The sequence below is a fragment of the Crocodylus porosus genome, unplaced genomic scaffold (assembly GCF_001723895.1).
Source record: "Crocodylus porosus isolate Cpor-Errol unplaced genomic scaffold, CroPor_comp1, whole genome shotgun sequence".
NCBI classification, from domain to species: Eukaryota; Metazoa; Chordata; order Crocodylia; family Crocodylidae; genus Crocodylus; species Crocodylus porosus.
The window spans coordinates 88,012,843-88,027,556 of record NW_017728918.1 but is presented as its reverse complement, the minus strand read 5'-3'; the positions used below and the strand labels follow the sequence as shown (position 1 = coordinate 88,027,556).

At 43.1% G+C, this 14,714-nt stretch overlaps 1 protein-coding gene across 1 annotated transcript in view; it reads right to left on the bottom strand.

The window, feature by feature from the left end:
* FIG4 (FIG4 phosphoinositide 5-phosphatase) overlaps positions 1-14,714 on the bottom strand; it is a 124,587-nt gene that overhangs the window by 81,355 nt on the left and 28,518 nt on the right. Inside the window, exons 7-10 of the mRNA XM_019537892.1 lie at positions 8,922-9,050; positions 6,623-6,723; positions 3,252-3,414; positions 2,128-2,225 (exon numbers count right to left, since the gene is read on the bottom strand). Of these exons, the coding sequence (XP_019393437.1) occupies positions 2,128-2,225; positions 3,252-3,414; positions 6,623-6,723; positions 8,922-9,050 (491 nt within the window). The remainder of the gene's footprint in view (positions 1-2,127; positions 2,226-3,251; positions 3,415-6,622; positions 6,724-8,921; positions 9,051-14,714) is intronic.

The window sequence follows — 14,714 nt, the reverse complement described above, 5'->3', positions numbered from 1 at the left end:
ATCATCATCATCATCATCATCATATAGGTATACTGATGACATCATCATCATATGGACATATGGGAAGAAACTGTTAGAGAAATTCCACTGGGACTTTTAACAACTTCTACCACTTCATCAAACTGAGCCTGGAATATTCAGTAAAGTCATTTCTTAGAAACCACTGTGAAAGTTTGGAATGGCTATATCACCACCACATTATAAATATCAGAAACCAACTGAGCACTACAGCTACCTCATAATAATACTTCATATTCTTATCCCATTACCTGGATTTGCTCTTACAACTCTTACATCCCTCAATAGGCTAACTACTTTGTTTTTCTCCTCTATCCACTTTGCCTCTCCCAGCAGTGCCCCCCCCCTTCCCGCCCCCTTTTCTACCTATTGTATTCTAATCACTGCTTCATATTTAGAAGCGGTTTCCCTGCAGTCCCTTTTCAGCATTTGTTGAAATAAGCTATTGCTTACAAATGTTTATGCATCTCTGATTTAGTTAGTCTTTAATATGCAAATCTACTCTACCTTCTGTCTGATTTCAGACTAACACAGCTAACTACCTCTCTCTGGAATGTATACAATGTGTACAGGGTTAACTACCCCTCCTGGGGCTTATATGGACAAATAAGGACAAGAAAGAGATCTTTAACAGGAAATGGCAGAGAGAGGACATGAAAAAAAGAGCACTGATCTTTCTATTCTCCTCCGAAGAATGAAAATAATTATTTTAAGAGTTAAAAATTAAATTTATGTTGACAGTTTCTCTGCACAGAAGGTATATTTACTTCTTACTTATAAACTAACATTTTCCCTAAATTAATTCAAATTAGATGCTAGTCTCACCCTGTGATTTAAGAAACAATTTAAAAGGGTGCAATTGCATTTATATAAATAAATCTGAGCAAAAGCACATGCATCTGTTACTAATTACTAATCATTTCTTAGTTACAGAGAAAAAAAAAAGAAGATTCATTTATAAATTTATTGTCCTTTAAGAGTTCTGCAAAGAATATTAATATTCAGAGATAGAAGTGTTCAGTGTTTGTCTAGGTGCTGCCTCAATGTTCACATGTAAAGGGCGATACGTTTTCCCCCAAAATATATAAGTGGTCAAAGAGCGTTAATTTTAGAATCCTAGCTTTAAGCACCTACAGAGACACACATTTTCAGGCACACTACTAAAGCCCTCTGAATAAAAGCACAAAATGATTCATGTGTCGGTCACATGCCCAGATTCTCATTCAAGTGATGGCCTTTGAGAACTAAATCTATAAATAACAGAAAATCATTTTTTTTGGTCAACAAATACTATCTGAAGTTGTTTACAACAGCCTCGTGTGCTGATCCTTAAAAGCACTCCTAAATAAGAGAGCTTTTAGCAAAAGAAAATAATAGGCTTTGCTATTTACAGCTTCAGCTTACAGACTGCCAAAGTACTGCATCTTTTTAGGTTTTTTTTCCCCCCATCAGAAAAAGTTCTCCCATGCATATGAAAGGCTTTTTCTAAAATGAATACATTTCTACAGCTTAATGTACTGGAAGAATAATGGAGAGGATTAAAAAGAAATCTGAAGTCTGAATCAAAGCTTCACAGACCATGAATCATACTAATGAGAAAGTAATTTGTTAATGAAGAAAAAAATGAAATGACATAAAATGGTTCTTATATAAACCACTATGAAGTATCTACTGACTGAAAAATATAAAAAGGATTTTTATACAAATCCAAAGATATAACAATTTACAACAAATCATCAATAATAGCTATACACTTAATTTGCATTTATTTCTTATGAAGGAAATTCATTATTGTATAGTTAGTTAACTTTGATATAGGTTTAATATTCCATTTTATTGTTTCACAACTTTATTTTTGTCAAAATATATCATGTTTATAGTTCAAACCGTCACAAAAGTTACCAAGTAGCACATACAGTAATTCCAGCTGTTGCAAAAACATCGTAAGACTTAGGATTTCTAAGTCAAAATAACTCCAACTCATGAGCTCCAAAAAAATTGGCCATCGGTACTGGCCCAAAAAACCTTTGTTGGTACACCCCTATTAAAAACCATGAGTTATTTGTGGCTATTTGCATCACACCAAATTAAAACTACACAATACTGTACCTTTACAAGATTCAAAATGATAATGGGAGAGCCAAATCTCTGAAGCATTTGATCGAAGTGAAGTGCAGCAACATGTGCAAATGGATCTGCTTGGTCCACTGGAACAAAGTAAATATATTTAAAAAGAGCATCAAGGATTTTCAAACTCAGAAAGCCCATTTCTTTTAAAATATTCTTTACCAAACATTTTTAATTCTCTAATAATAGTAAAGAAAATATACAATACAGATGCTGAATGCAAACATATAACAGGCATATACCTCTCTTACTTAAAGAAATAAAAAAGGATAAAAGCAAAAAGTTTCCTCCACATACACTAAAAACAAGAACAAAAAAAGGAAGATGTCACGACTGCTTATGCTGGCATTGTTAATGGAGATGTTTACATGGAAAGTTTTGGGCTGTAAGAAAAAGGGATTTCTGCCATGTGAGATTCCAGATAATATATTTTGTCACTCAGCTGAGTTTCAGAAATGCACTATGGTATTTGCAAAGGTGTACATTTGCATTTAAATGTTAAATGAAGATTCTATTCCTTTAAAAAAAACTGTTGTTTTTTTGTTTGCTTTATTGTTTTAAATGTCTGAGCGAACTTAACTGGGGTCAGTTTCTGATTAACAAATTCAAACCTCAAACAAGTAAAAGGTTATGCACAATTAACTCTGAACAGGCATATAGTTCCACTGAAGTCAGATGGTTACAGTTAATGGGAGTTTTTTCACTGAGTTTAATGGAATCAGGATTTCATCCAAAACATTCTCTCAAGGGAGACATAGGCATAAGCAACCACTCAATTACAAGATAACAAACACAAAGATTATTGCCATCTTCAGTTCAAAGCAGCACTATATTAGGGTACTATATTCACAAAAAAAATTGTGAATACAAACTTAAACATAAAGAAGCTCTAAAGCCCCTTTACTTATGATCCAGTTTCATCCAAGAGTCATTTTATACAACATATTTATTATAAAGAATTGCTAATCAACCTTTAACTCGTTTCACAAAGAACAGAAACAGGGACACAATTTCTTCATGCTTGTTCCTTCACCTTTTCTCGCTGGTACATTCTATTAGAACACACTGCTAACCATAGGCTACCATGAAGAACGTATTTCACCTACATGTAATTGGTGGCTTAGGCATCATAGTTGAAATATCTTGAGACCAGTAGAGAGGTACTGATCCTCGAACCTGAACATAAGAAGAATAGCTCCCTGCAGAAAATGACATCACTGAAGCATCATAAAGTATTTGTTCAGTTTCTACTTCATTAGCGACATCTCCCTGAAACAAATAATAAACAGAAGTAGCAGGCATTTTACCTTACATTTCAGAGCTGCATAACCTAAAATGGAAATGATAATTGTGAAAGATGGAAGTATAATGGCAAATGTCAAGTCATAAAAGCCAAAGAATTCTGCACTAGAAGCGATTCACCTTTGATTAGACCTAGAACAGTATACAGTACTATCCTCCATAATGCTACCAGCCACAAAATATTCGAGACCTTCCAAAATCTAGCTATAGTAGTATCTAACTTAAAACACAGGGCCAGTATAAGAAGTGGTTCCAAGGACATCAACAAACATACACTTGCAGCAGCTTCAAAAAAGGAAGGGGAGCTGCTGCTGTTAATTTAAGTATAAAGCAGGTTTGTCCAACATATGGTCCGTGGGCTGCCATGTGGCCTGGCAAGCCATTTTCTGTGGCCTACGGTGCTGTGACAGCAACCCCTTGTCCCTCCCCCAGACCCGCAGCAGCTTCCTAATGGCTGCTGAAGGGCTGAGGAAGGGACACGGTTTCCACACGCACCGTGTCAGCTTGACATTGCCGAAGCAGTGCAGCTCCTCCCCTCCCCCCTCATTTCGCTATGTCCCTTCCTCACCCCACCCCTCCCTTTCTCATTTGCATGCTGGCCCCGCCCTGCACTGGTCCCCACCGGACACGTGGGTTGGAGCAGGTCACAGTGCAGTGAGCGGGCAGGCAGGCACAGGGGGCACGGATGCTGGCACAGATGGATGTTGCAGCTGGGCCCGCAGGAGATGCTGTTACTGTGGCTGCCGTAGCTGTCAGGGCAGGAAGCCGGCACCACTCCCACCTCCCCGCATCCCCCCGCGCCCACAGACATCGCACTGGGGGTAGTAAGTTGTGGGCCCCAGGGAGGGAAGGACCCCTGCCACTTGGGCTCGGGCTGCCCCAGGGGAGAGGGAGCAAGGGGGTGTCCTTGCACATCCCGCACCCCACTGTAGAGTCCCCACATGTCCCCCTGGCTGCTGAGCCCAGGTGAAAAGGTGTGGGAGCATCCTCAAGGCCGCCCAGGTGGCAGGGAGGACATGGCGGGGTCAGGCGGCACCCCTTGACCCCTGCACCCCCAGGCTGCAGCTGGACTGGACAGGCCACGCGAGCACCCACTCTTGCCGGCCCACTGGGTGATAAAAAGTTCATGATACAACACTGAAAAAGGTTGGACACTCCTGCTGTAAAGCTTCTATCTTCCTGCAACTCTTACATGTGCATAAGCCTATAGTAATACAAGTCAAGCAAAACCACTCCAGCTTTAACCCTACTTCATCCAGGATCAAAGTTGGGGGAATTTAGCCCATTGGTAATGCTACAGCCTTATGCACATGTAACAGTTACAGGCTACAAAGAGATGTTGCATTTGTTTCAGGATAAAGCCTTTTGTCCTGGGATTGTATACACACCTATTATCTTAGTTCATATTCCTCTGAAGTATACCAGATAAAGCGTACTAATACTTTTCCTTGGGATATCCTGCTGTATGTCTATATGGTTACTGCGGTTCATCCCACGGACAAGCCTATCAGGCTGTGTCCTTTCACTGGCCGGCTGCAGGTAAAGGAGCAGCAGTGCCTCTTGGAAGGGTGATGTGTGCACAGAACTCTACTGATTAAAACTGGTGCAAAGTAAAAAATGGGACTATCAATCCTTGGTCAAATTAGACATGTTTACAATCACAGCATAACAGCTGCTCTGCCTTCTGAGCAGCTTGTCCATTCCCCTTTTAAAGCCGCTACAAGTGTATGCTTGCTTATTTCCTTAGCGTCAAAAAATAAGACTTGTCCAAAATGCTGATCTGCTGGCTAACTAAGTATGGAGTAGGGGTGTGCAAAACGGGCCGTATTCGATTCGGATCACTATCCCAATTCAATTCACCCAAATCCGAATCTGACAATTCGATGCTGATTTGGAGAATCAGTGATTCGACCACAGACACAGCTTTAAATTTTTTTTCTACATACCTTTAGGTATGCTCATGAATGCTGCAATGGTGGGGCAGATGGAGTGTCCCACTTGAGCGTGAGGGGGTCCCCGTGTGCTTGGGGGCAGACCCAGAAGTGGACCGAAAGAACTTCGGGTCCACTTCCAGGTCTGCCACTGAGTGTGCAGGGGACGTCCCCTGTGCCCCTCCAGCTCAGCAATTGGTTGCAGGGGGGCCCCAGGTGCTCCCCCAGACCCAGGAGGCACCAGTCACTGAGTTGGAGGGTAGGGGTCCCCTACATACTCCCCAGCAGATCCAGAAGCACAAGAAGCAGGCTGGAGAGACCCCTGCATTCCCATGGGACGCTCCATTAGCTCCACCATCTCAGCATTCACGAGGCACCTGGTACATTGAGGTAGATAGAAAAAAACATTTAAAGCTGTGTCTATGACCGAATCATTGAATCTATCCAAACTGAATCAGCGACCGAAGCTTTGCACAGCCCTACGATGGAGCAAAGAGGAATCAGTTCATAACTGCTGGGCCTGAGAGCAACTAACTTTATTTGATACAAGCAAAATATATATTAGTGAGTAATAGTAGTCCTAAGATGATGAATTTTTAGCCCAGAGTTTGCCTTCCATCAGTTCTATCAGCATATCTACATGGAGTAGTTGGTTTTCCTACGTATGGCTGCAACATGATGTACTAATGTGAATCCTCACACCCACACCAACTCTAAAACATGTCAGTAGCATCTCACGTGATCATAATGATGCATATGCCACTAAATCTCACTGCATTTTTGGCCCTAAATGCTGCATATCAGTTATTTTTGAACAAACTGAATTTTTTTTACAATATAGCTTCCCCCCACATTGTTCTAACTTTATAAACCTGTGAAAAAAATGCATAAAACTTAAAACATGTCTGTTGTGACATTGTGAATATCTGTAATATAACTATAACATAAATGAATCCCCTTTACTACTGCTACTTCCAACTCAGAATTTTCTTTTCTACCTTATAAACATTTGCCTCACAGTGTTTGTCTCACTATAAGTGTTAAAACAGAACTTTTTTGCTGCAGATTCTCTTTCTTATGGTTACTTTATCCTTTCTAGTTTACAACACCTGCCCCTTGAAGTTCATAAGATGGATGTGATATTTATATAATAAAAATAAGTAACCAGAAGTTTAAAGTCAGGTGAGGCAGGGCTTCATGTGCTCTAACAAAACAATGTAAAAACTGAAGGCAATTTACTTTACCTCACTGTTTGCTCCTCTTTTCAGAAAACGTGTTCCAGCAAATTTGCTTGATCTTCTGGCTATCAGAGTGACATACACTGGGCGACCATAGATTAAAAGTTCTTGGCAATAAAGTTAAGGTTTACATGCATTATTATTACAAGTGCCACTTCCCTATCACTCATTTTAATCCTGATTAATACAGGGGGTGGGGAAAAAGGGAACTCCAAAGAAAATTCATCTTATCTGAGGCCATAAAAGGCAAGCCCGTTATCAGCATGGGGTTTAGAACTCAGGAATTCCTCTTTCCAAATCAGATATACAGGCCATCTTCCAATTATTTATCCTGGAAAAACATTTAAACACACAACTGTCTATGTAACAAGAAGGGTTAAAAGGCACTGAAAATCATTACAGAAGCAGTTGTGGTTTGACTTCAGTTTATTACTTACCCAATAACAGTAATAACTTTTTAAAATTACCCTTGATCACACAAGTAAGACTCATCTATTTGTCAAACTTGACCTTAAATTAACTTTTTCTTGAAGGCAACATGTCCATGGGGAAATCTTTAGTGTTTTAATATTCACAAGAAAAAAATGCAGTGGGACCAAACCCTAGTGTAAGGGCTTGTGCTGCAATCCTAGCATAGTCTGGCCATTAAGATGGCATAACCAATTATGGGGAGGGAAGAGGGAAGGACAAGGAGAAGACAGGATGGGACCCCCTTATGGCAGACAGTCAACTAGAAATTATATAGGTTACAAAGAAGTCACCTACACCACAGCATAGTGTGCTTGTCCAGCACACCCTGTAATGTACAAATTCCTAGCTACCTTTGTTTTTGCAGCAGAAGCCACAAGCAGACAGTACAAGCTAAAGCAACCCAAAAACTGCTCTGATTTTTGCCTTGAAAGAGAGGTACACTCAGACCCAGGACACAGGAGCATGTAGGTGCAAATCAACTTAATATGTGCTGCATAGTTCTCTATCATAGCTCCTCAAAATATGTAGGCCAGACATAAGAATAGTTCAAAAGAAAAAAATTCAAAATTGTGAAATGATTTGTCAAGGCTTTCCTGCACTGCTTCAGTTGTATGAAGTTCCTGAAGCTCTAATACATATATATATATATATATATTTCAGTTTATGGCGACATAGTATTAAAATTCCCTCCTCTCCCATCTCCCAAATTGGTGTTTTTTTAAAGAACAGAGTTGGAGAGAGTTTAATGCTAAAAATTTAGGCCTTTATGCTATATATGTAAAAGAAGTCCCACTAAGTTCAGTGTATCAAGCCACATCCATAGAATAGCTCATGTAATTCTGTGGGATTAATTCTGTGGGAAAAAGGGGAAGCAAGGGGTGGAAAGAAGGAGGCCAAAGAAATCAGGAAGTTTTTTGCAAATGTTACACAAGTTCAGAATCAGTAACACTATTCTTTCCTCACTGCTGAACAAGTTTGTGTATTAATGGCACATGATAAAGATGGTGGATTAAAGCATAAGCCTTTTATAGCATACAAGATTTGTATGAGCTAAGATAAGGGAGCATCTCATTGAAATGTGTCATATAGGATTATATTACTGATTTATGTATAAATGTGGTTGAATTTTGAATGCATTTTCCACTAATATTGTATTCAATATTTATATACTGACATTTAAAATTGGAATCAGAAAAGCATTTTCAAAATTAATTGCTGTTGGCTTAACACTGCTCCCGCATAAGTCAATAAGGGATTTTATCAGTGACCCCAATAAGAGTTAAGACAATGCTCAATACTTTTAACCTCTCCCACCCCACTTACAAAACAAGAAAGCTCTGCGTTTTAGAGATTTGCACAGTAAACGCTATCAGCCATTCAACTGTGGTACGATGTTTGTCCCTTTAGAACTCCCTGATAAATACCATCTGGTTCTCAAGCAGTTGCCAGATTTCTTCATCAGGGTGTTAAAGCCCTAGTTCAGCTCCTTGCCAACATAGCAGTCTGCCTATATGGTATGGTTTTGTTTGTTTTTGCTCTGCTTTTAAGACGTATAATACAATAATTGGTATTGTGGTATCAACATCTTGGTTCATCTTTTACATATGTACTCCTAGTAGATATGGACATTTCTTTTCTTTCCTTTTTTAAAATCTCAGAGGCTTTTAAAAGCTATCAAAATGAATGAAAAATTAAGCAAATAATACACATACAAATGTTTTTAACAACACTGAGTTTCAGAGAAGCAACACCCCTTTGTCCTGATAGCTGCCTCATACTCTAGAACTTCTAAAATGCATTAAACCAATAGTTGTTAATGACAATAAAAGGATACTCGACTGCCCACAGAATCCATGAATAATAAACAACAGCCAGTCATGATGAATTGTATTTTTCACAATGTCCAGCAGTTTACCATTCCATACATACTTTGTATAAGCTTTGCTTCCAATCCCATATATACCTAAAAAGTTGTTAAAATGAAAATGCATCAGCAATTTAAAAATGTAACAACGGTTCAATAATTTTGTTTTCACACCTCCTTTAACTGAGCTTTAATTTGGTTATTCTTGGCCCTAATGGAGCAGAGCACTTAAATATGAGCTTTAGGCTTAGCTGAATAGGGATGAATATAAGTTACAATCTGTTCATATCACCATGTCATCCAGGTATCCACACAAACCTAACAGCCAAATCTTAGGGGACCTCAATGGAGCTTTTTGCACTTAAGAGAGCACTCCAGACTGGAGGTGGGGGAGAGTAGGAAGCAATGAGTTGGGAAGGGACTGGCACTAAATTCAACCCGTGAGTCAGGCCTGTGCGAATAGGGAAGTATTCTATTCAGATTCAGCCTATTCAGAGGACAGCGATTCAATTCAGAGATTCGGATCGTTGTCCTGAATCGGCTTCAGAAGATTCAGTGCTGATTTGGAGGGATTTGGTGATTGGGCCATATATGATAATGGGGAAGTCATTAAAATACCTATACCTTTGTCATTTTTTGGCAGATTTGAATGAAAAGAGCAGGGATGGTAGCCCCTTCTGAGGTCATGAAGCCTGCCAGGTTTCAAGGAGATAGGTGCAGGGGTTTCTGGGAAACTACACCTCAAGTTGCTGACAAGAAAAACTCGTGATGTGTGACTTTGCACATGTGTTAAGGCACAGTAGGATGAAAACTGCAGGCATGGTAGCCTCTGTTCTCACCCTCACAACTCCACTGCAACCAGTAAGCCTCAGGCCTCTCAAAGATCTTACAGGTCTGGGATTTCCCCAGTCAGGACTATGCAGTGGCTAGAGGTTATCAGGTGCCTCCTGCTCCTACCCACCTTTCACCAGGGAGGTTCGTGGTCCTGGCATTTCCTGGGGCTACCGCACCACTAGCAGTCCCACCCAGGCCTTCCTACCCTGGTAGTGTGTAGTTTTAGGTCATGCCCAGGATGATGTGGCGACACCTCCTCCCCACATAGCCCCAACCCTTACACCTCCAAGTTCTTCCTGGCACGGGAGCTCAGCAGAGAGATGTTTTTCCCCTGCTGGCTGGTGAGAAACTAAACTGCTGCCTCCAGCTCTGAGGGTGAGGCATTAAATGCTTTAAAAAACCAAAAAAAACCAAACCAGAAATAGGTGTGGACTGAGCGAGGAAGGTGGCACTCACTCTGTCTGCAGGTAGAGGTTGGAGAACCCCAGCAGTGGGAGGTTCACCTTCAGGAACACCAGCTGCTCCACCAAACCAGGATCCAAGCAGGTGTGGTGAAGTGTTACAACATTCCCAGCAATGCTGAACACCCTCACACTCAGAACACTGATCGGTGGACAGGACAAGTATCGCTGGACAACCATGGCCAGATCCTGCCACATCTGGTTGCGGGCTGCTCAATAGGCCAAGGGGTCGCAGTCCAGCGGCTCCATGTCCTTGGCGAGATAGGCAGCCACTGAAGCCTCAGCACTACTTGCCTGAGGCTAGGGTCTGGTGCGTCTGGACCCCACCATTGAAGCCATGCCCTTGGCACACATTGGCAGCAGCTGGCATGGAGGAGACTGGCTGGCGCTGGGAGTAAAAAGAAGCCAGTAGGCAATGTGGGGCCCTTGAAAGATACGCTTGGCAATCTGGTAGTTGCACCAGATGAAAAAAGCAGACCTTTTTAACAAATTCTTTGCCTCTATTTTTCTGAGCGGGGACTGGGACCTCTCCCCGACCAGGATTCCGGATGGACTCGGGAGAGACTCCGCCAGGCCTAGGGTCAGGGAGGTCCGAGTTAGGGAATTTCTGGAGGGGCTGGACATGTTCAAATGAGCAGGTCCAGATGCTCTCCACCCTAGGGTGCTGAGGAAATTGGCAGGGGTCATCGCGGGGCCCCTAGCATGGCTTTACAAGCACTCGTGGTGCTCTGGCCAGGTGCCAGGAGACTGGAAGAAGGCCAACGTGGTCCCCATTTTCAAAAAAAGGAGCATCGAGAGGGTCCAGAGGAGGGTCCATACTGTTCAATTTCTTTATTAGTGACTTGGACCAGGGGGTGAATAGCACCCTGTTCAAATTTGCTGACAACACCAAGATTTGGGGCGAGGTGGGCACGCTAGAAGGGAGGGACAGGATACAACTGGACCTGGACAGATTACAGGGGAGGGGAAATGTGAATAGGATGGGATTCAATACTGACAAGTGCAGGGTACTCCACTGCGCACCTCCCTCCAGGTCAAATATGACCCATCCACCACCACTCTCTGGGTGTGGCCCCCTAGCCAATTTGTAGCTCATTTGACTGTGTAGGCATCAATGCCACAGTCACCTAGCTTTTTAATGAGAATGGGGTGGGAGACAGTGTCAAAGGCCTTCTTGAAGTCCAGAAAGACTACATCTGCCATGACACCTACGTCCAGTGATTTTGTGACCTGATCATAGAAGGCAATCAGGTTGGTCTGACAGGACCTGCTCCTAATGAAGCCATGCTGGTTGCCCTTGAACATCACCCCCCCCGCTGGTCCCTCACAGATGTGCTCCTGGATAATTTTCTCAAAGAGCTTCCCCAGGACTGAAGTAAGACTAATGGGCCTATAGTTGCCTGGGTCCTCCCTCCTCCCTTTTTTGAGGGTCACTTGTATGATCAGGGGGCAGCAGGGCAGACCCTAAGAGGAGAGGCTAAGGGACCTGAACCTGTTCAGCCTCTGCAAGAGATGGCCGAGAGGGGATCTAGTGGCCATCTATAAACTTACCCGGGGAACCAGAGGGGATTAGGTAAGACCCTGTTCCCCCAAGCACCTTCCAAGTAACAAGGAATAATGGCCACAAGTTGATCAAGAGAAGGTTTAGGCTAGACATCAGGAGGCACTACTTCAAAGTCAGGGTGGCCAGGATCTGGAACCAGCTTCCAAGGGAAGTGGTGCTGGCTCCTAGATGACTTGGAAGGGCGCATTAAGTAGCTCAGCTAAAAAGGGTTGCTAACACTATATGTTGAGATAATGATCACAAGAGAGACTATCCAAATGTGATATGATGAGTTCATAAACTAAAGGAGCATGACACTTGATTTCCACTTAAATATCTTGACTGGAGCTAAGTATAAGAAAGGCCGTTGAGGAATTTTAGATCATGCTGATTATGACAAAAAAAACCCAGAAGCAGAACATCAATAAAACTGCAATGCAAGCCTTAAGGAAATTAAAAGCTAATAACGTAGTATGTTTCAAAACATTATATAGCACAAATCTTGGGCCTTTGCCAAGTTATTAATCGCCCATGTTGAGAACCACTTCCACTTTTTTGAGATGTATCTCTTTCTGATAGAAGGTTTCCACTTGGTATAAGAATTTCCTGTATTTATAGGCAGTCTGTCAATTGGAGTGCTCAGCTAGTTAACAAACAAAAGGTCTAAAGCAACACCTCCAGCTCTGGGTGAAGATATCTAATCAAAGATCTGCCTTCATCCAGTTAGGCAAGAAGAAGTAAGACAGACTGCCTGGATATCTGTAGCAGGTGTACAAAGCTAATTGTTTTGGTCAGCATGTGATTATCATGATAATCAATTCTGATCTCATCTCTTCTTTAATAGTGTTCAGCACAATCCCCCGATCCACAGGAAAAATTAAAATTGTCCCCAAGAACAACAAAATGAGGAAGGAGTCAAGCAGGGACCCTGGGCTTATGCCTCCTCTGGAGATGGCTTCCAGAGACTTTGTGTTGATCTCTATGACAAAGATGGAGGACTCTGTCAGAGTCCCTCCGTAAAGAAAATTGGGCCTAGGTCACAATTTCCACAGCAACCATTCATAGCCTGTTGTTATAGTCTTCTCAGGAAACCTATTAGGTCACTACTGACCACTGAAAAGTGTAGAGCCACTGGAGTCACTATGTGGATGAGGACAGCTTCTGGAACTTGATTGCTTCCTGGCAAAGAGGGGGTGATTAGTTTCCCACTGAACTCCAAATCAAGTTCAAGGCCTCAAGTCCTAATCTTCCAGGAGCTTCAGGGACTGGGTCTAAGATGCCCATTACATCAAGCCATGATTATGAAGCAGCACCGAGGACCAGCCAGGGGGTGGGGGAGTCACTCCTCCACCCTGCTCCCTGCAAGACGCAGAAGAGCAGCAGCATGGGGTGTTAGGTGGCAGCACTCCATCCCAGCCTTCTCCCCCCGCCATTCTTGACAGGCAATTGGCAAGTTAAATCAATAAAAAACTCCCAGCTGAAGACTATGGTGGACAACTTGACTTTTCTAGTATAATCAGATTTTCCACAGTAAGAACTAGGACTATCAGAAACGCTGCTGATATATCGGTCACGTATCAGTTGGATTGGCACCAATAAAAGGAAAATAAACATCATTAGCGACTGGCTTTTTTGGCCAGTGTAGTCGATAATGTCACCAATAAATGCCACATGCAGCACCCGGCAGTCAGTCGGGGGTGGGGGAGGGAGAGCAGATTGAGGCTCCTGTGGTGAGGGGGGAGGGGCAAGTGCTACCAGTCAGGATGGTGAATGTGACCCTGGAGCTGCGGGTCGCTTGTTCAGGGGGGCGCTGGATTCCCACCACCATGTACATCCCCAGGGGAGGCATAAGGGGCATGTGCCCCCCAGGTTTGTGCATAGGATGAGGGCGAGCTGCCCGCTGCAAGCTTGGGACCAGGAACTACACCAGTCTCTTCCCAGCGGGGAGCAGATGGGCTGATAGGGGTGGCTACAGGGAATTTTAGGATGGCCTTAGCCCACCCCATAGCCACCCCTCCTAGCACTGCTGCCACCCACCCTGAGCATAGCCCCAGTGCAGCCCGCCCACTGGGAAGAAGATGTCGCAGTCCCTGGCCTCGAGCCCAGAGTGGGCAGCCTGCCCTCCCTCCATGCACAAATCTGAGTGGCACATGCCTCCTATGGGGCTGCACACAGCAGCCAGGAGCTTTCCCCACCTCCTCACCCTCCTGTGCCCCCTGGACAAGCCACCCGCTTCTAGCCCTGGAGGCCCATTCACCACCCTAGCTGGGCAGCGCCTGCTCCTGCCCCACTCCCTCCCTCGCCATGGGGGCCTTAATATGCCCCCACAATGCCTCTTCCCTCCAACAGGCTTACTGGCTGGACACTATTCTCCAAGCTGCTGGGCTGCATTCCTGTAAATCAACTGCTGGATCGGTATCAGCCATCGGTATTGCCCAAGAAAATCTTTATTGGTGCATCCCTACTTTATGTTCATTTTATCTAGTCTCCAAATTATCACAGGACTTGAAGCAGAATTATAATTAGTTGTTCAGGTGGGTATGTCTATTCAACCCAAGGCAGGCCATGCAGAGGCATCCCTGATGGGACATTTTGGCTGTCTGCACACATTAAGGGAAAAAAAAGAGAGACAACAAAACAAAATGGCGCTTTACTTTACCCTCTATGCAATCTCACACTGAGCGCAGCAGATGCCCAGAAAAGGCATCACGTCACTTTGACCCAGCTTGCCGAGTGTCTGTATAGATCAGGTGCTTTAGCGGGACTTTTATCTAATAGCGGATTGAATCAGCTATTAGATAAAAGCACCAAAAAGCCCTGATCTAAAAATACTGTAGAGCCAGGCTGAGGTAACATGATGCTGCTTCTGGTAAAGTGCTTTTTTTTTTTTTTTTTTTAAACATCTGCAAGCAGTCATACTGACTT